The following is a 27508-nucleotide window of genomic DNA, read 5'->3' on the forward strand; positions in this document are numbered from 1 at the left end:
TGTATATTGTTTTGCGGAAGACGATTTATCAATTCCGTGGAATTTATGACAAATCCCAGACACGCACATGATCAAAGATATATGTATGTACGTATATAGTGGAAGGTATTTTCAGGGACAGATCAATTGTAGGTCAGGAATAAGCCAACTTACTTGGAATGCATTTATTTTATTTTATTTGTTTGGTGATTATTTTTGCATACATTAACTGCGGCCTCGGGGGCCATTGAAACTGGGGATGAAACTTAACGGCGAACACCAAGGAAACAGAATTACATGTAGTCTGAATTCAGGATATAGTTGGAGTAGGATAGATCGGTTAACAGTTAGATGGTCTAGATAATAATACATATATAGCAACAATGAACACAGCAACTAGTTTGATATAGTATGAATCTGGTTGTCCTTTAACGTTTCACATAAATTTCTCTTGTAAATAACATACGTATATTTTGTAAGTGTATATATTTTCTGTTTTAGAATATTAATAGCTTCGAATTACTACCGAAACATATACATTTTTCACTAACAGTTCGAACAGACAAACATATATCTTTATATATTTTTTAGCTTTCGATCTTTGGTTACCTTGTTGAGAAAATTCTTATAGCTTTTTGAAGACCCTTCCCGGGGGTGTATATAAATTTATTGATATGTATTGTTACCTCTCAAGTCTATACGCATATACATCTATATATATAATCTTCTACAATTTCTTTTTATTTATTCTTTGGGTTGTATATTCATTCATATATGTTCATCCAAAAAGCCTGTAGTTACGGTATACCACTTTGCTCTCTAAAACACGAATATATTTATTGAAACTTCTCAACAGACACTATATGATTTCTTTACTTTCATAATTTCTCAAACGAACAACAACGAAACTGCAGTAACAAGCATAGATTACTTTTGGTTAATGTTTTTGGTTAGTATTTTTTATAATTTATTTGTAACACCTATTAGAACGTATCTGAAACTTAACGCTTGTAACAAAGTATTGCATACTTGGGGGCTTATTAGTTTAAATCAGGGAACAAATCGAAGCTCGGCTAATTTCGTTAGCATTTAGATATAGAATAACAATCAGAATATTTCATTAGATATTTCACAATTAACACATTCAGATAACAGCACTAACAGTTTTCAATTTCCACATAAAATGGCTCTAAAACACATTTAATTGACTAGAGTTGCTCTACAACGAACTACAAGGATTATGTTCTATATAGACTAAGGTAAACGGATAGTTAAAGCAAATGGGTTGCTGCACAAATAGGATTTCGTCTCAACATGGTAGTGATTGACATTAGTTTTCGATTCTTTCTCATTATCCGCGGAGATCCCTCGGATCCCACCCTCGTTGGGTGGCTCGCTTGGTGGTGCTTTGGTCACAAATGAAACGCCCGGGCGGTCGCTAGTTACACTTACTTATTTTTAGTTTCGTTCGCTAACCTGCTAAGGTACATTTGCTGATATGTTTCGGTTGCTCATCGATCTGTGCGATGATGCCTCGTTAATTATGCAGTAGGTCGCGCATGATGTCCAGCGAATCCTGCAGTGACTTGGCATAGCGCGAGGCACTGGTGTCCTCGCAGGAGTAGAAGGCCGACACGCAGAAGACGATCTGCTCCGGTTGCGGATTATAGGAGCAGCCATAGCCTCGCGGTGTCACCGGGCCATAACCCATGAAACTATCCGTGCTGCAGGCCACCTGTTTTCCGGAAGGATATGTTAAGATTATTAGTTCTCGGAGAACCTTCTTCATTTTCTGTAGCATCATGTAGTACTACTATAATTTTGTAGATACCTTTTGGAACCTTTTTTCAGCTTGATGGTGCTTTCTGTGCAGGGGTGCAAGATTATATTAAGTGGTGCAAGGGTGAATAAAGTGCAATGCGGGGCAAAGAGCAAGGATTTTGATGACCGATTACTACCTGACTGGTGGACAACAGGAAGCACTGCGAGATCTTGTAGGACTCGTCCGTGAAGAGCTCGTGCATTTCGCCGGTTACCTCCACACTGGCTTCCCGGAGTCCCAGCAACGGGATGTCAATGCCACTGCCCAGGATGTTCTTGACCATCACCTCGGTTTGGCGGGCTACGGCGCAACGGAAGAGTTCTCGCAAGTGATCCTTCTGTGGGTTGGCAGAAAAGTATGCATATAAGCTACTCGTTCCAGAGACGGTGGGCATAAGCATCAGCTAGAGAAATACCCACACTGTAAATGCTAAACTTGACCTTGCGTGACTCTTCCTCGTCCTCGCGATCGCTCTCCAGAGGAACATTGGCGCCCTCACCCTGGCACATGGCCTTGGCCCACTCCAAGGCCTCCGAACTGGCAGCTCGGATGCAATCCACTCGGCCCTGAAAGTAGGTCAACAATCAAACAAGCTTAGTGTTTGTAAAATTATATAGTTTTCAACGAAAAACTCACATGAAGAAATCGCCGGGTAGAAGCGCTTTCGTAGGTGGCCACCAGGCGACCGTACAGCTTGTAGTGAGCCAGTTGGAGGGCCAGCTGGATGTAAACATCCGGACTGACCTGGCAGGATTTGATGAAGCTTTTTCCGTAATGCTGGTACCGGTACACGTAGAAGTCCAGATCATCTATGGCTCTGTCCACGGTCTTGGAGGCCTGCCCGAACCGCAAGCTTATCTGCTGGCTGACATGCCACTCCAGGCGCTCCGGTGGCGGCAAGTGATGCTGGGGCAGACCATTATCCTCGGCCGGATGTTCCTCAATGTTCTTGTAAATCTTTTCCAGCAGTTGCACCACAGCAATTCCCTCAGAAGTTGAGTGCTCATAGCACAGACCCCAAGTACCATCGGTACAGATAATAAGCTGGAAAGGAGGCAAAAGTTTTAAATTAATACACATTCCAGATAATCGGTCGAAAAATCATTTGGGGTATTCCGCTCAAAAATCGGATGATTTTCGGCAAAGATATAGCTTTTTCTGTGGCTCATATTGGGGATCCATACATTTTCAACATTTTGAAGGGGACCCCTTAGAAATTTGACAAAAAATCGAAAAAATATTTCGTTGCTAGATTTTGATGCAGATTGATGGATAATCGATTGACAAATCATTTAAGGTATTCCGCTCAAGAATCGGATGATTTTTGGCAAAGATATAGCTTTTTCTGTGGCTCATGTTGGGGGTCCTTACATTTTCAACATTTTAAAGGGGACCCCCTAGAAATTTGACAAAAAATCGAAAAAATATTTCGTTGCTAGATTTTGATGCAGATTGATGAAGAATCCTTCCACAAATCGTTTAAGGTATTCCGCTCAAGAATCGGATGAGTATTGACAAAGATATAGACTTCGCTGTGGGTCATATTGGGGATCCATACATTTTCAACATTTTGAAGGGGACGCCCTAGAAATTTGACAAAAAATCGAAAAAATATTTCGTTGCTAGATTTTGATGCAGATTGATGAAGAATCCTTCCACAAATCGTTTAAGGTATTCCGCTCAAGAATCGGATGATTTTTGGCAAAGATATAGCGTTTTCTGTGGCTCATGTTGGGGGTCCTTACATTTTCAACATTTTAAAGGGGACCCCCTAGAAATTTGACAAAAAATCGAAAAAATATTTCGTTGCTAGATTTTGATGCAGATTGATGAAGAATCCTTCCACAAATCGTTTAAGGTATTCCGCTCAAGAATCGGATGAGTATTGACAAAGATATAGACTTCGCTGTGGCTCATATTGGGGATCCATACATTTTCAACATTTTGAAGGGGACGCCCTAGAAATTTGACAAAAAATGGAAAAAATATTTCGTTGCTAGATTTTGATGCAGATTGATGAAGAATCCTTCCACAAATCGTTGAAGGTATTCCGCTCAAGAATCGGATGAGTATTGACAAAGATATAGACTTCGCTGTGGCTCATATTGGGGATCCATACATTTTCAACATTTTGAAGGGGACGCCCTAGAAATTTGACAAAAAATCGAAAAAATATTTCGTTGCTAGATTTTGATGCAGATCGATGGATAATCGATTAACAAATCATTTAAGGCATTCCGCTCAAGAATCGGATGATTTTTGGCAAAGATATAGCTTTTTCTGTGGCTCATATTGAGGATCCATACATTTTCAACATTTTGAAGGGGACGCCCTAGAAATTTGACAAAAAATCGAAAAAATATTTCGTTGCTAGGTTTTGATGCAGATCGATGGATAATCGATTGATAAATCATTTAAGGTATTCCTCTCAAGAATCGGATGACTTTTGGCAAAGATATCGCGTTTTCTGTGGCTCATATTGGGGGTCCATACATTTTAAACATTTTGAAGGGAACCCCCTAGAAATTTGACAAAAAATCGAAAAAATATTTCGTTGCTAGATTTTGATGCAGATCGATGGATAAACGATGAACAAATCATTTAAGGCATTCCTCTCAAGAATCGGATGATTTTTGGCAAAGATATAGCTTTTTCTGTGGCTCATGTTGGGGGTCCTTACATTTTCAATTTGAAGGGAGTTCCCAGGGGCTCAAATTTTCATATCCTTGATTTAAATAATTTTTTTTTTTGACTTACCATCACTTTGTATATATTTTTGATATTTCTAACTCACCTGCATGGTTTTGTCAAACCAACGATTACCGGAATTGTATTCGCTGCCGCCGCCGTGGATCATCTCCTGGGCCATGTTCGTCTCATCACGATCGCCGGCCCGGTGGACAGAGGGGGTGGCTCCGGTGAAGCCGCGGGCATTGAAGTTATTGGCCAGCGGCTCGTCTAAGCAGAGCACCACCTGGGCGGTCTCGATCAGCTCCAGGTTGCGCTGATTTCGCTCGTCCTGCTGAAGCAGCTCCCGGTCGTGAGCCCAGCGGGTCCTCGGCTCGGCGGTCAGCAGACCCACTGGAGCCGGTTTCGAGGGCAAACAGGGAGCATCGCTCAGGACGTAGAGGATCTGGGAGGCGATCTCGCTCTCGGACAACTTGCCGCGGTCGCTGGCTTGCAACACGACGCAGTACATCTGGTTGCGGCAGATCACCACCACGTGCCGGTCCTCGTCGCTCAGACGCTCCCGAGAGGGCAGGAACTGCGAGTCCCGCTCCACACCAGGGCGCCGGCAGGAGCCCAACAAGCGGTAATACTGTGCCATGCACAGTGGTTGGTTCTTCTCCCGCGAGGCGGCCCGTTCCTGCGGCAACTCTCCGCTGTCCAGCATCTCGCGATGGGCCAGAATCCCGTCCAGCAGTCGTGCGGCAAAGTTGGCCACGTCGTGGACCGTTTTGAAGCGTCGGGGCGGGAACACCATGCCCGGATTGGAGTTGATCGGCAAGGGAATGCGCACATTCATGTACATGTCGTTGAGCCAGTAATAGTAAGCCTAGAAATAGGATTAAAATTATAATAACCTAAAAAATAAATATCTAGAGATTTCGGGAACCCTCCGCATTATGCAAAACATAAACTTAAAACAATAAATCGTGTTGTAACATTCGTTGATCATTCTTTGAAGGTCCCCAAAGGGTGGGTCATGAAAAATGTGTTATTGGCTGCCATTTCCTTTTCATGTTCGACACAAATTCAATTAGCTGTGAATCTTTTTGGGAATTTTCGAATGGGTGGGGCCCAGAGCCAAAAAAACTTCTATCAGAGAAATCAATAGAATCTCGGAGCGATCGCTGATTGCAGATATCAAGATGTGGAGTGGTATAAATAATGGCAATTGTTTTGGAGACAGAGCAGTACCACAGTTCCTCTGAACCTTCACGGATAAGCATCACGGACCTATTTCGATATGAAAGGTAAGAAATATATTCTGGAATGCTGCCACTTCATGTCTAACTCCCTGAGCCCTTGCAGTCTTCGCCCTGACCCTTTTGAGCCTGCTGGCTGTTAGCCAGGCCCGCCTGGACTACAAGCTGCAGTGCGCCCGCAACGAGATCGGAATCCGCTGGCCGAGCTACCACAGCAACTCCGAGTACTTCGTGTGCTCTGGTGTCTATGGCAACCAGCTGACGGCTCACTGTCCATCTGGTGAGGTCTTCACCTTCGTCCTCCAGCAGTGCACCTCTCCCGCTCTCTACATCCCTGCCCCTCCTATGGATGTCTTGCCCACTGCTGCTCCCATCACCATGCACCTCATTGAGGATTCTCCTCCAGTGATTGCCTCTGCCCACTCCGAGCTGGAGAACGAGAGCGCCGAGCACCACCACGGTCACCACCATCACGAGCATGAGCATGAGCATGAGCACGAGCACGAACACGAGTCCGAGGAGGAGGTCGAGTCCCACCCCATTCCTCCCACTCCCGCTCCAGAGCCAGCAACCCCACCCACCGTGGAAGTGTCCAAGCCCGCCGTGCCCGTCCCCAACAAGGTGAAGAAGCCCGTGGTGCCAGTGCCCGTCAAGAAGCCCACCGTTCCCGTTCCCAACAAGTTGGCCAAGAAGCCCACCGCTGCTTCCGCTGCCGCCAAGAAGCCTGCTGCTCCCACCCCCTCCAAGGCCGCCAAGAAGCCATCGCCTCCCAAGCCAGCCGGCAAGAAGCCAGCCAGCGCCTAATTCTCCCAGAATTCGTAGCCCCCAGATCGCCAGTTCCAATGTCCACATCTTAACTATCTAGCAAGCGGAATTTCATTCACTACTCTGAATAGCAATTAATTAAATATCGTGAACTGCAAAAATTGACTTTTATTTGGACCGTATTTGTCCCGGGGAATACATAGAAACTTTAATGGGTTTCCAGAAACTCTTTATCGCGGTGGAAAGTCAAAATTGTTAATTGATTGCGATTTCTTGTTATTTACGGAATATTTTTGATAGGCCCATGACTGACATACGATACCGATAATGTAAAATTAAAAAAAAAAGAAATGTTGAAGCCCAGATAGGAAGAAACTGTCACATACTGCGACATATATTGGTCGCATATATTGGACGTATGGTTCAATATGATATAATCTTGATTAGCTAGGGTGCTAGCTAGAAAGAAGAATAAAATTTATAGTTTTATAACCTTTAAGAAGTTGTGCCATAATTAGGGATATAATATATTTGAAGAATGAGAGTTCTAATCTTATTAATTGATATTAACTTCCGTAATTGAACATATTACTGGTGATTCCTGTGACACATATTTTAAAAATTAAGAAAACGATAGAACAATTCATGTAGTGCTTCCCCAAAACGATAACGAAAAGTCAACCAAAAGTAACCTGCTATCTGAAAAAAAATTGATAAAATGCAGAGAATTTCAATTCATTGGAAAAATGCCATGAAGTCATTTTGACGGGACTTCCGAGAAGATGATCTTGGCAGTGATGCTAATAGACATGACATTTGGAATGAATGGGAGTCACACCATAGGCTACTACTTCTTCCACCGATCAGATTCGAAATAGTTTCCGCCCCGAGGAGAGCGTTATCTTCGGGACCCTAATGGGGGGAGATTACCAGAACCGAAACCGAAATCGAACCGAAGTCTAAGGCGCAATTAGCGTACTTCGTTCGGCATTTGGCATTGCTGATTTCATTTTCGCATCGCGGGCGACAAAACACGAATTAATCTAGAACCTGGGGCGGGTTGATTAAACGTGTCTAACATGGGGACCGAGGTGGAATAAATAGGCTTTGCTTCTGGTTGGACTGCATCAGTGATCGGTGAGCCGAGTTAGCAGCCAGACAGCGAATTCTTTATAGTCTCGCAAGTAACCCGAATCAGCAGGAAATATGAAGACCGGTAAGCATTCCAAACGGACATACAGGATACATTGCCTAGAGGATATTTATAACTTTTGGAGCTTTTTTAAACGGAGTAATAGCTACGATATATGTGACAGAGTATCTCTAAAATCCTTTCCTTTCTTTTTTTGTTCCAATAAAGTAATCCTTGTGCTCGCCGCTTTCGTGGCTGTCAACGCCCAGACCTACCAAGAATGCAACAGGACTCCCCAGTACACGCAAGAGATCTCCCCCGTCGTATGCCCGGCGGCCGGCTTGATGTTGCCCATCTATTCCAATGCCCAGACCTACTACAAGTGCACCACCGTCGCCGGCCGTGTCAGCCCAATCCCGACTAACTGCTCCAACAGCAACTACTTCAGCTACCCGCTTCAGGGCTGCCAGCCTTGCGCCTCTTACCTGCCGAGCGCTCCCTGCAGCAGCCTGGCCTTTGGACCCAATTGCGTGGACATTAATTCCGCAGAAGAAACCACTACAGTGGCTCCCACAACCACCACCGCTGCCCCAACCGAAACCACCACCACCACCACCACTACCACCACCGCTTCCCCAACCACCACAACTACCGCCGCCACCACCACCACCCAGAGTGTGCCGACGCCTCCTACCGAGTCGGACACCACCTCCACCCCGTCGGGCAGCGATGACGTGATTACGCCCTCTGGCACCACCATCAGTGTGCCCCAGCCCCCATCTCCAAACGATAGCAACGTTCCTACTCCAAATACTCCCTATCCCACGGCTCCGATCATCGTCGTTAGTCCTCCGACAATTACCGCAGCTCCCAGCACATAAATCAAAATCGTAGATGTTACCACTTCCGCCAGAATAAAAGGGATTTTTGCAACATAATTACAAAATATAAAAAAAGTCGTTTTTAAATTTGCTTAAAAATGTGAACATCTTTTCCCAAATAAAGAAATCATAACAATATGAAAAGAAACTTCCTACGCTTACCCAGTTATCCTCAGCGTCGCGTTTGTCCAGGAGATACTGGTGAAGCCGCGGCCCAAGGCCTTGGGGGGCCGTGAACTGCTTGATGAGCTCCTTGGTCCGCTCTAGCTGCGCCGGCGTGGTGATCGGCTCCAGGGCCCGGATGTAGTCGGCCATCGTTTCATCCAGCGGCGGAACGGGCACCTTGGGTAGAGTCTGAAAAGGGTTCAGTAATTTTCATTTCATTCTTCATTCACTTTGCGTCACAGACACTTGGCAATGCCACTTTTCTTTATCCTCCGCTACCCATTTTCCATTTTCATTTTCCTCATTTGTATGCATGGCATTACGGAAAGTTTCCCTGCCTCGCCAGGAGCATTGCGACAAAAAAAGTTTATGCCCTGGGGAACCGAATTTCAAATCACAAAAAAACGAAGGAAAGAAATGGCAATTCTTGAATCTGACATTGTGCTCCGAGTCCTTGAAATTTCTTTTCTCTATTTGCTTGTATTTTCCTGCAAGTCACCCTTACTAGAAAACTATAATTGAGAGCATGGCTTGGGGGAAGTCCAACAATTAGATTGTGATGGGTTTTCGTTGGAAGCTGAAAATAATCATTTTGAATAAATCATGCGACCTTCGTTTATTTGCACCTGCTGTGCAAAAAACACAAATTTTCACTTATCCAAATGCTGAGAGAACGTTAAAAGTGTCAACATGTCGTTGACTTTCGGAGTTTTCCTGTTCTCGGCTTTCAAAGCCAAAACTGAAACTCTGCTATGCCGAATATCCTGCCTCCTGTCTGTCACTTGTCTTTGTTAGTAGATCCCCTTTCAGATGCCGCTTTACGGCTCTGATGTCTGGCTTTATTTTTCAGGGGTGGCTGTCAGAATTGCGCATTGGGCTGGTTTTTAGCCAAAATATTAAGGCTTAAATTTTATTAACTGAATTTACTTGGAACTTTAATTCTATTTCACGGCAAGAGAACTAAGTGAATTTTTAATATTTTCTTTTTTAATATTTCCTCTTAATACCAGTTGCCAACTCTGCTTGCGGCTGCTGTGCTTTTTTTACAGGTAAGTACGAGGGGGGTGACTTGGTTCTCTATCTCTATGAGGGTTGTGGAGGGAAAAAGCGAAAAGGTTGAGTTGATTTTGTTTGCTCGGCTCGTTCGCTGCGGCAGGTTGGTTGCCAGGCTTTGCTCCCCCTTTTCCGGTTGCCATACAAAAGGGCCTGTTATTTGCATTTGTAATTATAACAAACAGGATTAGTCTGTCCGCCTGTTTGTCTTTGAATTATTCAAGTAGCAGTCGTGTTCCAGGCTCTTGTCCAAATATTTGCCCGCTGGAATGCACAGAAAATGTGAAATTGTTTAATCAATTTTACTCACGTCAGGGAATCCAAATTCGTCCACGGACTCGGCGGTGGAGAGCCATTTCTTTGGAATCGACAGAATCGAGTCTCGCCATCCTGGAAGAAAACAAAGAAACCAGAGAGGCGACGCGACGATCGCTGATTAGGGACTTGACTGACTTGTTTAACACCAAATTAAATTGTTGAGTAATTTGTAGAACTAGTTAATCATTGTCAGGTGACTCAAGTGATTCGGATGCCTCCCCAAAAAAGCCAAAAACAAAAAATTCCCAAATCGAATTCTTATCGATTCAAGTGACAGCTCGGTGAAAAGGTAAAAGATGTATAGGCAATGCGTCATAAAGTTTGGAATTTATTCGGGCCAACCCTTGGATTCGATTTCCCTTATCTTCAGTTCAAATTACATTACCTCCCAGCTCCCTCACTCAATTCAAGGCATCCTTCACTCACTCACGAGATTCGAACAAATTCGTGCAAGTTTGCCATTTATTGTCTCGACCAGGCTTCCGCCGGCCAGAATGCAATAAAATCGGACAAGGAAACTGAAAACTCTTGGGCTTAAAGCCCGGCTCATTTCCTCTCAGCCGTCCTGACATGGTCATAAAAACTTTAGCTGTCATTGCTGTAATTCAACTGTATAAGCACTTCCGGTTGCCATTGCGCCCGAGTAGCTCGAGTTTCCGGCCCTAGTTCACATGGCCAAAATGGCTGTGTGGGTCGGTTCGATTCCACCAATTGCCGAAATGTTATTGTCAATCGTTCCAAGCCAATTTCACAGATAACAAGTACAAGCCAAGATAGCTCCAGAAAAACGTAATTGACATCCTATTTTTGTAAACAGTAATCTTTACTTTGCAACCTTCCTGGAAAAATGTAATTGGCATCCTTCGTGGAGTAAACATTAATTTTCCGATGCCCTTTAAAATGAAAACTTTTTTCTGGGGTGTTTGGACTATGGTGTTGAATAAAAAGTATATATATTTTTTCATCTTTATAAAGTACTTATTTGCTCTCAATCAGACAATGAAAACAAAGGAAAATTAAATTAAGTAAAAATCCATTTTCCGAGGGCCAGAAAAAAGTGGTTTGAAGCTCTAACAACATTTTGAGTTGGCCTTCATAAGAGTATAAAAACTCTTATCTAAATTGCCGGCCACTTGAGAGTGAAAAACGTAGAGATATATATAACAGGCACTTCAGGGTCATGGCAATGACGGCTTTGAAGCACTTCTCTTCCAACCATTTTCCAGCTAACTTGGGGCCAATCATAATGTTATTAATAAAAGTTATTTTGAGGCAATTGGGATGAAAGGAAACGACACTCGCCGCCTCCCCAACGATGTCAAATTTAATACAATTTATTATCCTTTTTTCATTATCTTGCTAAAGATGCCCCAAACCGAACCACTAGCGACTGGCGGAGGTAATCACACAATGGAGTCGCGTGGCAGCAATTTGGGCCGCCGGTCCGCTCTATTGTTCCGATGTATCTATCTCCGCCTTGGAACAAGTACAACCACAAACTGTAACCTGTACAAAGGACTAACCAGCCAGCAGTCGACCCATCATACCCATCATGCAAATTGTAATAAATTGCGTTAGGAAGCGGCGTTGAGAAATTCAAATTAAGTAATTAAAGCTCTGGTTTGGGTTTCCCGGGGTGGTTGCTTTATTTTTCAGGCCAACTCGCTTGCGCCAATAGAGCAAATTTCAATTTAGAAAAAGTTGATGGAAAGTTATCGGTCTTGTTACTTTATTCTTTGATGTACAAATATAAATTCAAATTAGAAAGTTTTTCTAAATGGATATGAATGGACCTGGGGGATGGAAAGTTATGAAAATAAAAACTTGTATGTATCTTTAATAAATTTCAGGTTAAGCAACAAATGTAGTCCCTGTGATTAGATCCTTTGGGATACAGAATATCAGCCTCCTTACCGTCAGCTCCAATTATGTATAACCACTGTCAGAGACACTTTTCCCATTGATTGATTGATTGATGACCAGAAATACTGATTAGATTGACAGCTAGCTAATCAGATATTCATGCACCATTGGGAAGTATCCCCCAGAAGTAATGCCCTTCCTTCCTCCCCATTTTTCGGTCTGATGTCTCCTTCAATTTGCTCTGATCTGTCGGTTTTTGTGCCATCTCATGATTCTATTTGGGGGGTTGAGGCCATAATGTATTACAGCGGTCGGAAGATATGCGATAATGGGCGGAGGGAATTTCACACATTAACAGAAACGATTCCTTGGATTATGGCCAAGCCAACACGCCCCTACTTTAAATGCTGGCCAATAAAACGCGCCAGTAAAGCGACAAGGGCTCATTATTAAGCTGCAAAAATCACGCTTGAATTCATGGGAGCAGGAGCTCCTCCCCACCAACCAGACCCAAACCCGGAACGACAGCCAACTGCTGCCGCCTGTCAGACAATGCGATAAAAATGTAATCCCAATGAAAAATAATGTTTCTGCCGGCATGATTCCAATTTAGCAAGAGTCAACCCCAGGACTGTAGCTCATTAGAACCGAACCGAACCAGAGAGCCGGAGGAATAGCATCTGCTGGCAACCGGAGCAAATGAAGGAGAAGAATTTAAAAAGGCAAAACAAATCCGTAGCGAAAAATGGGGAGCGGGAAAGGGCGCGACACGTTGCGACTACATAAAACACCAGTCGAACAAGCTGTGACCCCAACCGCATCGCTGGTACCAGTTCGGCATTCGGATTCCGTGCCCTAGACTCCAGGGGTTGGGATGCTGCCGGGCTGAAGGACTGACGGTCTGCTGGGGTCATAACATTGTTGGTAACGGCGATGAATGGGCGGCTGAATGAGTTTTTCCTTCTTTTGTTCGGTTTGCCTGCTCGTAAAGGGCTTTATTCCATTCTCATTCAAGGGTGGCTGCTCTACGGCTGCTCCCTCGGACTTGTCCTCCGCCGCACGCACACAGCAATTGAGCCGTAAATCCTTTACGGTCTTAGCGGCGTTGTTTCACGGCTACAACTACGTTGCGCTTTTGTGGCTGTCTTGGCTTTATTTTCCGAATCGTTCTTTTTTTTTTTGTTTCTTCCGGTTCTGCGGGAAGCGCAAATGCCTAGCATACTTTTGTGCGCCAAACCCAAATTAACTGCCGCATAGAGCCATTGGAAATTCCTGTAATTGTTCGGATTGAAACAAGCGGAAACCGAAAATTGCCAACTCATTGTGGTGGAGATTGGAAGGAATGCTGACATGGCTTGCGGTTGCCACAAATCTTAAGGACACAAAGAAAAAATCGTACTATTTTCTATAAAAAAGACATATAAACATATATAAAGAAAACAATATAAAATTTGTGAGAATGGCTATTATATTGAATCTTAATTAAGTACATACTTTTATATGTATTTAATCTTACTTTTTTTTCCTGTGCACATACCAGATACACACTTCGAAAGTGGTCTACCTTTAGGTTTTGCGGTTGAGTCCTGTTTCTGGTTCTGAGCCAAAGCCCGGGGCATCCTCCCAAAAAAATAAAGAAGGAAACTTTTGTGTGCCTTCCTGCCCAGACTCCCCGCCCAGCCTGTTCGTGACTCGGTCCAAAGTTGCTAATGGAAATTGCAAACATAAAATCATTTTCCACACAAATTTCTGGCCCCAGGGCACGCACACCATTCCCCAGAAAGTTGAGTGAGGATGAGTTTCTGAGTTTGAGGCAAAAGTTCTCGATTTGCCTTGACATGAGGACAAGTACACTACAGGATCCGATTGAACAGGTCTTTGGACGGCCCTGCATTAGCTAATTAATTGCATTAATCGTTAATAGATCGGATGAGCTGTCGGTTTCCATTGCCATTGAAAGACACGCTTTTCATGGTTAACAATTATATTTCAATAGTACATGTTTGTTTTTTGTGTTATTTGTTTCTGTTGGGTGTTGTGTGGGGTGTGGGGTGTTGGGAGTGTGTTTGCTGTGGCTCTGTAATAATGCCTTATCGTTCCTTTATAGCTCTTGCCAATATCATCGGTATTCGTGTATGCTTTAATGTACGTTCGGTTATATTTCTGCTCGTTCAATTCAATTCATTATTCAAAACATTTTCCCATAGCCAGAGGCATGCATCTGCAATTTGCAATTCCCGAACGATGCAGTCCAAATTCGTTTATAAATTCATGGATGTGCGACTGTGTGGCGCGTCCTTGAAGCTCCCCAGCAGCAAATATTTTGATTTGCTGCATCTCACTTCAAGGACATTTGGTTTTTAAAGGCAGTTCCTGATTGCTTGCCATGTCCTGTTCAATTTGATTTCGCTTTCGGCCTGCTTTGGAAATATATGCTCTAGCTATGTTAAGTCTTTGAATATTTACTTTCTTTTTGATATGCATAGCATTTGTAGATAGCTTAGTTTCTGGTTTTCTGGGGGTTACTTTGAAATTGAACGATATCTGGTGTCGATATTCAGATACAAACATAATTACGTTTAGAATATAGATGGATAGACTTGGAAATTGAACAGCAACGTTACAGAACTGGGACTTTTGGATACTTGATTTGAAATGTTATTTTTTGCCTCGCCTTCAGCTTCAGCTTATTTGCAATAATAATTTCCGCTGTTTATCGTAATATTTATTGGTACTCGTAAATATGTAACACAAACGTCTATAACATTAGCCGAAACAAATTGCAAAGACTTTCGTAATAATTTAGTTCGGTACTATAATATTTATGTACTTGAAACACTTTGATTCAAAAATTACATTCGAAACTAACAATATGCCTTATATACAATACAAAAACTGAACTGTGGCGGCATTAACTCCTTCCTCGGGTCTCGCTTACAAACTCATTTTATTTTCTCTAGGGGTATACAATTAAATTTTCTAAAAACGCTTCTTCACATGCACAACACATAGAAACTATCGAATAGAGAAAACTCCCATTACGAAAGAATATTGAATCATCAAATTATTATTATTATTCTTTTTTTTGTTCTGTGCCATCGGTATTTTGTTGTTGCCCAAGTTAAAATCCGTTTGTCTTTTATAGTAAATATTAGATATTAAAAATTAATTTCTCATTAATTATCCATATAGCGCATAGCTGTCGCGTATATAATTCATAATTCATATAATGCTATTGAACATTCAACACTTGTAATACGCAGATTATAACCATTCAATTAACTGCTTTATGTGTTAATAATTCATTTCATAAATGTCTAATTACTCGTATATATATATTATATAGTACATGTATGTTACTTGCAAGTTGCAACTCATTTAGTTGATGCGTTCCATTTGCTCTTATTCGTTTAGTTAGTTATTACACATTGCCGGCACTGCTAAGTATCCTTTAGGCTATACTGCTCCTCGTCATCTCGTCGTCTGACTACATTATGCGATTACTTAGATTTAGAAATATATATTTTGTTGTAAAACCAAATTGGAAGATTCATATACATTTTGCTCTTTACCAAACTTTGGTTAAAAAGTGTTCAAATCTATTGAAATCTTGAATGCCTGAAATTTTCTAATATAATTTTTATTTCACATCTATCTACAGCCAGCCTCGACGGCCATGCAAGGTTTTACAATTTAAGCATTTTTAGCGTTTATTTTAAAACAAAAGTCTGATTTTTAAATTTTGACAATGGAATGACCCTCACATGGCCTCTCAGCTTGGTGTTTGTTCTTTTCTAGATGAGTGTTTCCAATGAAACTTGAGAAAATATTGCTTTTTGAGGGGTTTGTTACATATATTTTGGTTTGGTTATTTGTAATTCAAATTCTATTGATAGCTACTTATTTAAAACTTTAATTGATAATATAATATGTTACATAATGATAAATATATATATTTTTATTGACTATATTAATTGTAATTTAATTGGTTTTTGCCTTTCATATTTATAAATATGTATAGCTTCAACACTTTTTACTTCGCCACGACCTCACCTGTCCTTCGATTTAATTGATACTTTTGATGGGAGATTTTTCATGAGTTTAATTCATTTTATAGTTAAGAGTATTTCTACAGTTTTTGTAAATTTATAGAGCTATATTTTGAGTGTAGGCTTGATACGAACCAAAGATTTACAAAAGAATAATGCTTTCTTAAACGAAGTGTAAGCAAGAAAATTTTCTAAAGCTTTTGTAAATCTAAACCAAATTTAAATAAAGTTGATAAATATTTTTGAAAACCTTGACAACTAAGCATTTTTGAATCAGTGCATTTTTATGTATGTATCTAATGTATGAGTTTGCAGACTGCGATCCAATCAATTGCTTTCATAAGTCATAAGATACTCTTAGCATTTAGAGCAGTTCGGAAATGGCCTGATATGTTCACGGATTTTGAAAGTTTGTGTATGTACTCGTAACTAATTTCAATTGCAGGCTAAAATACATTCAGAAAATGTACATAAATGGGCTGAAAAAGATCAGCTTTCCTATTGGTATAAATACAGCTAAAAGGTGTATAATATATAGTGGCAGTAAACTGCCATCAAAAAGTGCATTCGAAATAATTCAAAATACAATTAGACCGTTAATCTGTATATTTCAATATTTTTATCGTTATGTTTATCTTTATCTTATAGACAAGGTACACACATTTATGCTATGCTATCGAAGATCTCTCATGGGTATAATTCCCCTGATTCGGGGACCCATGGAGTCGTCAAGCAAATAATAATTGATTGGTAGGTAAATGTGAAACTTGAATCTGAATTTCAAATTTTTGTAGAACTTATGTACAGTTTATGCACGGCCTAAAAGTAGGTTTTAGTACGATATGATACGATATATGTATATAGTATATATAATTTAGAGGCTAGTAGCAATAGGTAATATCACTTTTGGTAATTTTAACAGGCGAGCCATTCGACTCTGATATGTATCGTTACCTTGGTTGTGTCTTATGTTAACAAATGGTCGAACTGAAAATGTTTTTCTTGAACCGGAAATCATATAGCCGCTCCGGCCAGGAAGCCACTTCCTCTGCAAGTCCGCCACAGTGACACCCGAAATATAGTTCCTTCTGTGGGGGAGGGTTTCGATTTGTGCAACTTTTGATATGTCTGCGATATTGATGCCACTGTCTGTGCAACAAACACTCGGCGGCACTTCAGCGAAAGTGGTCCGATGGCCGGACTAGCCGCTTACGGACTAACTTGTATATATTTATTCACTATATTTGCATATTTGCGTGTATATAATATCTGGTATGTATATATTTGATATGGCGGGAGGGGGCTGATGCCGCCCCCTCCCCTTAACCACTAACTATGCCTAGGCTTTGGTTTCTCTAGCTTCACTGACTGATAGACACGAAAACGGCTGCATGAGTACTGAGTATAGGGCATAGGCGACCCGATCGGGCCACTCTATATAGCTGCTATATATGCTGAGGCATATACGCGATTTGTATATATATTCAATGGCAATGATGGAAGAAGTATATATGGGACTTGATACTTTATCTAGGTGGGGAAAATGGTCAGGTGGACATTATAATTATAAAAATTATGAAAAAAGGCATTAAGAGGTTTTTTAGATGATCTAGATTCTAGAATTATGGCCAATATATGAAACAAAATCTGTTCAATTCTTTAATTTTAAGTTCTTTTGATTTTGAGTAACATTTAAACCCTTCACCCCACCTAGATAACCGAGTTAGTAACTCTCCCATCACTGCCTGATTATTTAGTTGCTTCAACATTCGTGTATAATACAAAATTGGTGCAGTGCAAGGCTTTAACTAGCTGCTTTTTACTATCTGATCTGCATGTTATGCTCGTTATAGTGTACGTACCACTTGCTATATATTTCTAGGCTAAATATATGTGTTTTTTTCGGGGCTATATGTTTATATAGTAGTAGGTTCAACAAAGAATACAAAACAAAACATGATTTAATGCTAGGAATATTCGGGTTGTTGGTTTTAAAGGGTTTTGGGGCTGGGCAACAGTTTAAAATCCTTGCCTAAAGGGATTCGCCGATCCGGCAGGACCTCTGCTTTGAGGCTGCTGTTGTTGTTGTGGTTGCTGCTGTTGTTGCTGCTGGAAGGGATTGGCCACACGGGGGGCCTGTCCCTGAGGGGCGTAGCTACCGCCTTGCTCCTGGTAGCCTGGCTGGTAACCCTGATCCTGCTGATAACTGCCTTCCGCCTGCTGGTATCCCTGCTGCGCCTGGTAGTCGAAGCCTGGGTCGTCCAGGTTGGTCTCCTGCTCCTGCTGATACTGCTGCCCGTACTCCAGGTGATTTCTCAGGCCGCCCTCCACAGGTTTCTGGTCGTGCATCACATACGTCTGGTACTCCTTGTTGGGCGGGTCCTGCATCAGGATGTTGGCCTCGTTTTCGAAAGGTTTGAAGTCGTAGATGTTGCGCAGCTTTCTTAGCACCGGGACGTAGGCCAGATTAGAGAAGGCTATCATAAAGTTGAGGGCCGTGAAGCCAATAGCCTCCACAACACCTCCGGCAATGATGGGTCCCACAGCGTAGGCAATCGAGTAGGATATGTCCGCAATGGCGTAGATGCTTCCGTAGACGGAGACGTACCGAACATCCACCAAGTATCCCAGGGTGGGCAGCAGGGCGGTGTCGATCAGGGCAATTCCGAAGCAAATCACACAAATGGGCAACATCAGCATCTTGTAGCCACTGCAGAAGGGTATGATGAAACAGGAGAGTCCTTCGAGGGCCAGTCCTCCGGCGGCCATGAGCCACTGGTGCTGCGGATACTTCCGGGCCATCTTCACAGTAATGACCACTCCCAGGACGTGAGGGAAGAAAGCCGGCAGCCAGACCATTCCGATTTTCCAGTTATCAGTGGTCATTGTGTCCTCCATCCAGAGTGAGATGGTGGGCTCCAGGAAGGCCAGGGCCACATTAGACATGGTCAGGGCTCCAGCGCAGACGGCTATGTACGGATCCATGAGTAGACGCCAGATGGGAATGACTTGGTCCTGCACCTGCCTGCTCTGCTTAATCTGCTCCTTTACAGGCTTCATCACCAACAACAGCATCAGCCCGTCCAGCAGGCACACCAGCGCCAGGATCAGGAAGGGTACCTCCTTGCCAGCGAACTGGTAGAGAGCTCCACCGAACGGCGGCGCCACCAGGCACCCGAAGCTGATAAAGGCCAGGGCAATACCCAGCGCTTGGGAGCGCTCGTTCTCTTCCGTAAAGCGATCGGCGATCATGGCCAGTCCCGAAGTATCCGCAAAGGCGGATCCAGCTCCCTGCAGGGATCGGGCGAAGAACAGAACACTGTAGCTGCTTCCACAGGCGAACACAGCCGTGGAGAAGAACATAATGGTCAAGCCGATCATCATAGGAATGTCGTAGCCGATCTTGTCGATAAGGCCTCCCGAAAAAGGATTCACCATCAGCTGGACAATGGCCTTCGAGGCAAAGAGGATACCTGTGGCCGAGTCTTGCCCATGGTGGTCGTGGTGTACAGGAATGATTTTTCCCGTGATATTATCCCGTAATGGCGGAGGCGTTGGTCCATCATCAAAGCTGCCTATTTCCCTCAGATAGTCGGGTATAATCGGCACTATCACCATGTAGAGCATGTTGTCCAGGAGCAGGGCTATGGACACGATCACCAGGATGAGGCGGCGCTGGTTCACCGGCTCCTGGATCTTCTCCCAGACGATCTCCTTGACCTCTCGCAGCTCGAGGTTGATTACAGGTATTTGGAATGAGGAGGCCATTTTGGTGGTTGCTCTGTTTTTTTAGTTGTAGAGGTTTTTAAGGACTTTCTTTCTCTTATTCTCCCAGCTTTTGCTTTCTTTAGCTCTTTCTCTTTTTTTCTATCCTCTTTGTACTGACAGTTACCTTCGTCTCCTTCAGTTTGCCTTAAAGCTTTTCTTTATTGCGGTTTCATGCGCCGATCTGGGAGCTTGTCATGGTCACAGCCGGAAGTTGCTTGCAAAAATATGACTACTTCCGTTTCCGCTCTTCCACACTTTCTCTCTTAATCAGTTTTTTTTCAGCTCGCTTTTGAGGTGGTTTATCGTTGCTTTTGGTTAACAATTATTGCTGCTCTTGTGTGGTTTACATGTTTTCGTGTAGTTGTTGTTGAATTTGGTGTTGTACGAATGCCAGTGAACAACCTTTAACGACACAGAAACAAGATTTCGTTAGTCTTGCAAATTAATTTCTTTTTATTATTTTTTTTCTTAACTTTTTATTTATCTGCACACCTTACACCGCTCATTCTTAACTAGGATTAATTTTCAGTTGTTAGTTGGATTCATTTTATGATTGAAATGTTGTTTCTGTGTTGCAAAAGGCTGCCTGCTGGTGAACAAAAATTTTATTTGTATTAGGATTGTATTTCGTGGCATTGTTACACAGCTTTAACTTATCGGATTTATCGATTAAATAGGTATTTTATTTTATTCTTTCGAGGGACACACATTTCAATCATAAAACAAATACCGAAAAATACGTATACAATTATTAAGTAATTCAGTATTCGTGGTGGGTCCTGGAGTACACACACTGAGGGTGTAGCAATTATTTTAATTGGATTTGGCCTGAAAATGTTGTGGCGTATCCTGTAACCCCCATTAAGAAGAAAGGTAAGTGGAACGTGGAGTGAAGAGCCCTCGGAGCCACGTGGTTGCACTCATCGAAGCTGTAATTATAATTATTGCTTTTCCCACAAAAAAAGAAAGTACTGAAGGACCTCGACTTGCACGCAACCAGTAAGGACTCAAAAAGGACACAAAAGGATAGTGAAAGTATTGGACATTCTTTAAGACTTATGTATATTTAAGCTTCAGTAAATGGTAAGTTGGTAAGTTCATTAGCTGTTTGTTTTGTTAAAGTTTCCATCAATACTGATCTAATTTCAACATTTATCTACCTTGTAGCAGCCACCCCCATTGAGCAAACATTAAAATGCGACGTGTGCAGGGTGTAAATATGACCCCACTCCTCCTCCCCATTTCCACCACCCCCACCGTCTCCCTTACCATCTAAATCCAGAACCTCCCCTTATGAGGCTTTGGCGTACACGAGACGTAACAAAAACATTTCGTTTTATCATTAAATTTTCATGACCACGTCCCCGTGTCCGTGTATCTGCCGCCCCAATCTCTCCGCCCCTCGGGCAACCTTGAGCTCTCCCCCGATCGACGGCACTGTATACACATACTCGTATATACATACATATATCCTCTAACAGCCCCCAGGCCGTCCATGAGTCAATTATACTGTGTGGGTTTGTTGCTTTTATTTTTCCATCCAGCGACTTTAATTTTTGAATTCTCGTTTCCCGTTTCCCCCAACAACAATAACAGAAGGAGGCCTGACGGATCCGGTGGGTCAGGTGGATCTGGTGGGACTGGAGGGTATGGTGGGTGTCCGCACTTGACCCTGGGGGTGGTGGGTTCGGGCAGGATTTTATCAGCACCAGGGGTTGCAACATGCTCGTGAGTCAAGTGCAGAAACGTGTGCCGACATGTTGATTATATTGAAACACAAACTAGATAGATATTTTATGAATATAGGAAGTAGTTATGATAAAGTACGTACAACTGCCAATTGGGTTATTGATTTTGTACCTCAATAATTGTATCTCCACTATATATTCCCACTCCATTACCCATTCCTAGAACTAACATTCTAAGAGTTCAAACAAATAAATTCTATAGTCTATAAAATAGATTCAATAGATTCAACTGATTATATATTTTTGTTTTTGTTCACATACATGAGCTAGCAATTTGTATTTACGTTTTCATAATTTTATTGATTTTTCCGCCCTGTCTGGCTGGCTCAAAGCTCCTTCGGACAGCTGACAAATTTCCCAGGCCGAGCATAAACATTTATACAAAATGTGAGTTCTGGGTTTCAGTTTCTGTTTGGCCTGGCCTTGTCTTCATCCTGCGAAAGGCCGGACCCCCACTTCCGGCATTTTGAATTTCCTTTCATGTTGCCACGGGTCGAGTGGCAACTTCCGACCGGCTCAATTAGTAACCCGGAGTTCATATTTTATGCAGCTTCCACCGCAGTAAATTATGACAGCCCATGTGTTCGCACAAAGGCAGAAAATTTAGTTTTTGTTTTAAGTTTCATTATTAATGCACCCCACCGGTGGGACCTCAGGTGATGCCAAGGTTTCTTTATATTTTCCCTGAATATTTAAGAGTCTTTAAGGTGAAAAGTAGTTTTAATAAAGTCAGAGTCTTTATGTTCTTTGGGGTTTATGCAAAATATCTTCGAAGTTTCTGAGAGTTCTTTAAAAGCCAAGTCTATTCTGGAAAACAAAATTCAATCTTTTCAAAATTCAAATGGTATTCTGAACAAACGACTGAAACTTGAAGCCTTCGAGAAAAACCTGAAAAAGAAGCTTAAAGACCTTTCACGCCTTCCAGGCTGCCTCCCACACATCAAATAGAGGATGATCGCCGACTTTTGCCGCCCACCGTAACCCTGGGAACATCCACAGCCTGCTCCTGTCGTTTTTCACAGCAACTCGTGATGTTTGCTTTTCACAAAAAGCAAAAAAAATGTAGAGGAAAAACCTGAGAAACCGAGAAAGGGGAATGAAATTACATTCGCTTTTTCAGCTCCAGGCCCCTGCAGCTCTATGGGGGGGCGTGGATAGATGGGTGTGCCCGAGTCTGTCTGACGAGGTAATCAGCGTAAAATAAAATTCATTCTCCTGAAGGGTAAGACATAAAAAATACAATATTGCCCTGTACAACCTTATTCTTTTTGCCTCATCGGGGGGTGTTTGCATTTGCAATGAGATGGCAGAAAAAACCAACCAAGAAATGTGGCAAATTGTGCTTTGGAACTTTCCATTGCCCGGGCAACGAGGACTTGAAAACAAATGCGAGGCGTACAGTCCGTATATCATTAAAATTAATAATCTAGAATATTTTTCCGTCCATTTGCCTGTATTCGAATGCTCAGACGTTGCGGGGTGCAGTCTTAAATAAATATCAAATAAAATATATCATAATATTTACGGTAAGCCGCATTTTGCACGCAGGCACTTGACAAAGGCTGCGGAAAATCCTCACAAGTGTTCGACCTCTCCCTTCCCCCGATCTGCCTTAGATTTATGTGGAAAGATACCATCCCCCCACTGTCGCCCACTTTCACACCCGAAAAGGAACACAGAACTTGTAAAACTCCCCGCAAGTGGTGTAAGCTGCTTTGTTCAAGTGGCATGCCACGCTGAAGGGTTGTAGTCGTACCTCCTCCTGAGCAGGTCAGAAGGGTGTACAGAGAGAAAAATAATGTATTGATATTGACACTATTTATCTCTTAACTAAAGCTCTTCTGAGATATAGGGCTTAGACTTATAAATGCCCACTGAGGCATGTGGCTAGTTCTCAGAGTTCCGAGGTGTCTCTAATGAACCGTGGCCAGCTAATGAGCCTCCACTTTTGGACTCACCTTGGCCACTTTTGATCGATTAACTTGGCGAGGTGGGCGCAGTAGCTACTACCTTAACCCTCTTTCAACTGTCAAGTGTTTTCTTTGTGACGTTTCTGTTTCAAGTTTAATTGTCTTGTCTTGTATCTTGTATCTTGTGTCGCCTTTCGGGCCTCCATCGATTTTGTGGTTGCGAACTGGGTTAGCTAAGCCTACTTAGCCGCTCGTGAAATACACACTCTTAATTGTAAAAGTTTTGTCACTTTGGCTGGCTAAAAAGAGTGTCCTTTTAACCGAAACGTGTTAGCAACCCTCCTGGCAGGAGCTGTTTTGTTTTTATTGCTATTTTCGCTGCTGTGTGCTGCTGTGGATGTGCTTTTATCAACTCCCAAAGGACTCGCAGCCACTTAGCCCGAGGATCCGTTTCAAAACTCTATATATTCATGAATATAAAAGACCAGACAAAGGACCAAACACAGAGCTGAGGCGCCATTTTTGGTGGTCCCTTTAGTGGCAATTCTGTCCATAAATCAAAGCATTAAATGGGCGTGGCCAGTGGCGCCTACACCCTAGGGGGAGTGAGTGCCAAATGGCTTCCTCCTGCTCTAATATCCTCCGTGTCTAATATCCTTGTATTCGCACACATGGACAGTTTCCATTGAACATCCCTTCTGTGGTCCTGGTCCTGGTCAGCATCGGGCGTTGGATTACAAATTGATTTGCACATAAATTACTTGGACTTGCAACACTTATTGCTTTCTTTCTCTCCATTTTGTCGTGTGGGGAGTGAAAGTAATTTACCTTTATTCTAGACATTTCATTAATTTTAGCAAGGGTCTTATACACAGAGGGAAAATATATTAAGTTTTCACTAAACTTTGTGATCTATGTTCCAATCCTAGAGTTTTGACATGTTACTTAACAAGCTTAAAGATGTTTTAGAAAAGCAAAGGATTGTGAAAGGCGTTCATAGCATACTACAAAACCTCTCAAGTTTAGTTTAACTTCTTATACTATTTTTTTTTTGCATATTTTGATTAATAGATCTGAGATTTTGGAGATCCCAGATGATTGCTAATTTTTGGCATCAAACCCCGGGCTAAAAATGTAACCATTTGTAGCTTGGCAAATGCAGAGCAATCAACAACACCATCAGCGACCGGCTTACGACTTTTAATGTCGCTACTTCGGCTTCAATTCCAGCTCCCGGTCCTGCTCCCAAACCTGGTCCTTTAGTTGTCCTGCTTCTACCCCACCCAACCCCCACCCTTTTCTGTTTGCTGGCAACCCTCGAGATGTCCGGGACGGTTTTTATCCGACAGCATCAAGACAAATGCGTTACTTGTTTCTCGTTTAGCTTATTACGAGCTACCTTCCTGCCAGCCTTTGTTTCTGGCGTTTCCATCCCCCCGGGCTCTTCGGGCTGCGGTGACTGGGATTGAAACCGAACGGGAAACTGGGTGGGATGCTGTAGAGGGTGGCATGATAGGGTGGCGGTGCGCCCCCTTTGTTTTGACATGAAACCGCTATGAACACATCAGCGCTACAACGCGTCTACAAGGCAAACAATCTAATGACGACAACGACGGCGTCCTGTTTTTGTTTGTGTGTGAAATTTATATTTATTGCCTTCATTATGCAGCAGCCGCAGAACCAGAGAAAATTGCTTCGCTCTGGCAGGTGGCATCTCCTCTGACCCGATATTTAGATGCTAGATGGTAGATGGTCGATATAGTAGTCACTGTCCTGATGAACTACGACTAGGTCCTTTTCCATCTACAATGTTTCTTCTCTTTCAGAGGAGGCTAGTAATGATTTAATGAGACAACCGACGCAAATTTGATTAGTCAACACAATCTAATAAAAGCGTTTGTTGGGTAATTCGTGGTTAATTGATTTTGAAAGGAACTTTGCTGGAAGAATTTGTTCTTAGAATATCCTCTAAAAAATTTGATTTCATAACTCCCATTTTTGGACTCAATAGTTTTATAATGAAGAGAAAACTTTTAGGCATGAAAATGCTTAGTTTTTTAAGCTTTAAAAAGAACCTTATTTCAAAAAATTTTTAACAAACGATTTAGATTTTAATAAATAAGTTTACATAAAAATAAAAACTCAAAATCTTTTTAAAAATTCTTTTATGATTTAAGAAGAAGCTCTTATTTATTTTCCATTTAACTCATTTTTAATTATTAATTTTTAAAACGAAAAGTCCCCTCAGTGTCCTGTGAATTACATAAGCGCTCTCATGTTCTTTTTTCTAGGACTGTAGGTGGTCGAACGGTAACTGTTCCATTTCATTTCGTTCCCCGTTTGGGAGGGAAATGAAATGAAAGCTGCGAACCTGCGACCCTACGAGTACGAGTTTCGTTTTTTGGGGCCATAAATAAAATGTGTCTACCCTGTGAAATGTGGCAAGTGTCGACCAGGTCTCTCGCACATACACTTACATACATATCCCTATATAAAAAATGGGTATATGTGTAGGAGGTGAATGTGTGTGTATGCCAAAGGACAACGCTGATGAGTCCTTTTGACTAAAACGGCGAGGACGAGGACGAAGCACTTGCCACCACGAGTGTTTGCGGGCAAGAAATGTTGTTTAATTTTAATTATATGCCTTGACGGAGACGCCACGTTATGCAAGCACTCGACATCCATGAAATGCACGGTGCACCTGGGCAATGTACCGTGTCTCTGTATCTGTATATTGTACACCTGGACACTAAATGCTCACCTGTGTCGCTCGGTGTGATATTGCTCAGGCGATGGGTGAGGAAGCCGCGCAGATTGGAGACTACACGCTGCGGCGAGTTGGGCCCACTGCCAATGGAGAAGCTACGCAATTTCGAGAACAGGGCGGCGGATTCCGCGCCACTGCCCGCGGCACTGCTGCTGGACTCGTTGGACGCCACGTTCGCTCCTTGGTCACTCCGGATTAGTCCTCGATATATATGTGTGTATATCCGGGAGCTGTTTCTGATGTTATATAAACGGGCGCCACACACTCTCAAACCCTTTTTTTCACACCGAACACACTGACACTCTACCCGTTCACCGCGTTCAACACCGCTGCAATATTGTCACCGTTTCTTCAAGGACTCGCGGATACGGATTCGTTTTAGGGTCTTCCGTTGGTGTTCACAGCAAAGCAATAAACCAGTTCTCCCAGTTCCCAGATCCCAGATCCAGCGGACGCGGCAGCAGCGTGCGTTCTGTCGTCCGGGCAGGAGCAAAGGTAACTTCTGTCTGGCCAGAAAGCAGCAAGCAGCAAGCCCTCAGCAAATGCTGTTTTGTCGGTATTCAGCCTGGAATGCCGAATGCTCCCCACCTTCCTCATCGTATGTGTGTGTGGGCTTTCCACGGCGCAGGATATGTTTGCGCAGGCGCCTGCGCCACCATCCGAAGCATCCGGCCAATTGGCAGCGGTGGCTCCTGCCTCTCCAGCTCCATCTAAGCACCGACCCATCCTGCTGGCTTTTTTCCCATGCCCATTACTCTCGCCCAGTTGAGCACATTTGAATAAAATTCTATTCGCGCCGTGCGAAGAAAATCAATTTCCTTCGGCCACTCTCACCTGTCGGGTTCTCTTTGCCTTCTTCTTTCTCTGCTTTTGGCTTTGTCATTGCGTGCTTTTCTGTTTTTCTCAATGCCTGTTTTTTGTGCGTTTTTTTAGCATACATTTCGGGGCTTATATAAGGCTAACGTGCTAGAGGTTTCTTTGCTACAAAGAAGTAGAAGTAATTATTTTACAACAAACAATTCCCTGGCCAGCAATCGCAGCACTTTCATTGTTAATTTCTGCAATTGACCGAACAATAAACAGCACACCCCGAAAACACAGTCTCACGTCTAGTAGACACTGATTAATATCTGGGTCTAGGGCTAGAATCAGAACTGGACTGCAATGCAGAGATGTCCACCCTCTTCCCCGGGACCAGCCGCCTTTTGTTGGAGATATTGTTGGTCACAATTTGCCAATTTCTTTGTCATTTATCACTTGACAGGCACACTCTGCAATTTATCAAGGAGCCTTAACTTGTGCTCTCGGGCTCAAAAGGCCACGAAATTATGTTAAGACCTTAAAACCAAGGCCCAA

At 42.8% G+C, this 27508-nt stretch overlaps 4 protein-coding genes across 5 annotated transcripts; 2 read left to right on the forward strand and 2 right to left on the reverse strand.

Moving 5' to 3' along the window:
- Window positions 1-153: 153 nt before the first annotated feature.
- ChAT (Choline acetyltransferase) lies at window positions 154-26492 on the reverse strand (the record flags this gene model as incomplete). Its single annotated transcript, XM_017247180.2, has 8 exons — window positions 154-1714; window positions 1938-2138; window positions 2221-2367; window positions 2438-2845; window positions 4596-5357; window positions 8671-8862; window positions 10037-10116; window positions 26147-26492. Coding segments are annotated over 8 exons (2334 nt in total), but the record flags the coding sequence as incomplete, so codon positions are not given.
- On the forward strand, window positions 5618-6630 carry LOC108129531 (homeobox protein slou). Its single transcript, XM_017247551.3, has 2 exons — window positions 5618-5778; window positions 5837-6630. The coding sequence occupies exons 1-2, from the start codon at window positions 5772-5774 to the stop codon at window positions 6532-6534; spliced, it is 705 nt and encodes a 234-aa protein (XP_017103040.1). The 5' UTR covers window positions 5618-5771; the 3' UTR covers window positions 6535-6630.
- On the forward strand, window positions 7606-8556 carry LOC108129532 (peritrophin-55). The gene is made up of 2 exons (XM_017247552.3): window positions 7606-7711; window positions 7856-8556. The coding sequence occupies exons 1-2, from the start codon at window positions 7702-7704 to the stop codon at window positions 8506-8508; spliced, it is 663 nt and encodes a 220-aa protein (XP_017103041.2). The 5' UTR covers window positions 7606-7701; the 3' UTR covers window positions 8509-8556.
- VAChT (Vesicular acetylcholine transporter) lies at window positions 16252-26238 on the reverse strand. 2 transcript variants are annotated; one of them, XM_017247549.3, is made up of 2 exons: window positions 26147-26238; window positions 16252-20126 (listed from the first exon to the last, which is right to left on the reverse strand). In XM_017247549.3, the coding sequence occupies exon 2, from the start codon at window positions 19722-19724 to the stop codon at window positions 17976-17978; it is 1749 nt and encodes a 582-aa protein (XP_017103038.2). In that variant the 5' UTR covers window positions 19725-20126; window positions 26147-26238; the 3' UTR covers window positions 16252-17975. The 2 variants fall into 2 exon arrangements, with proteins under 2 accessions (XP_017103038.2, XP_070137553.1); XM_070281452.1 differs by lacking the exon at window positions 26147-26238 and adding an exon at window positions 23431-23452.
- Window positions 26493-27508: the final 1016 nt, after the last annotated feature.

Source organism: Drosophila bipectinata, chromosome 3R (genome assembly GCF_030179905.1).
Source record: "Drosophila bipectinata strain 14024-0381.07 chromosome 3R, DbipHiC1v2, whole genome shotgun sequence".
NCBI lineage: Eukaryota > Metazoa > Arthropoda > Insecta > Diptera > Drosophilidae > Drosophila > Drosophila bipectinata.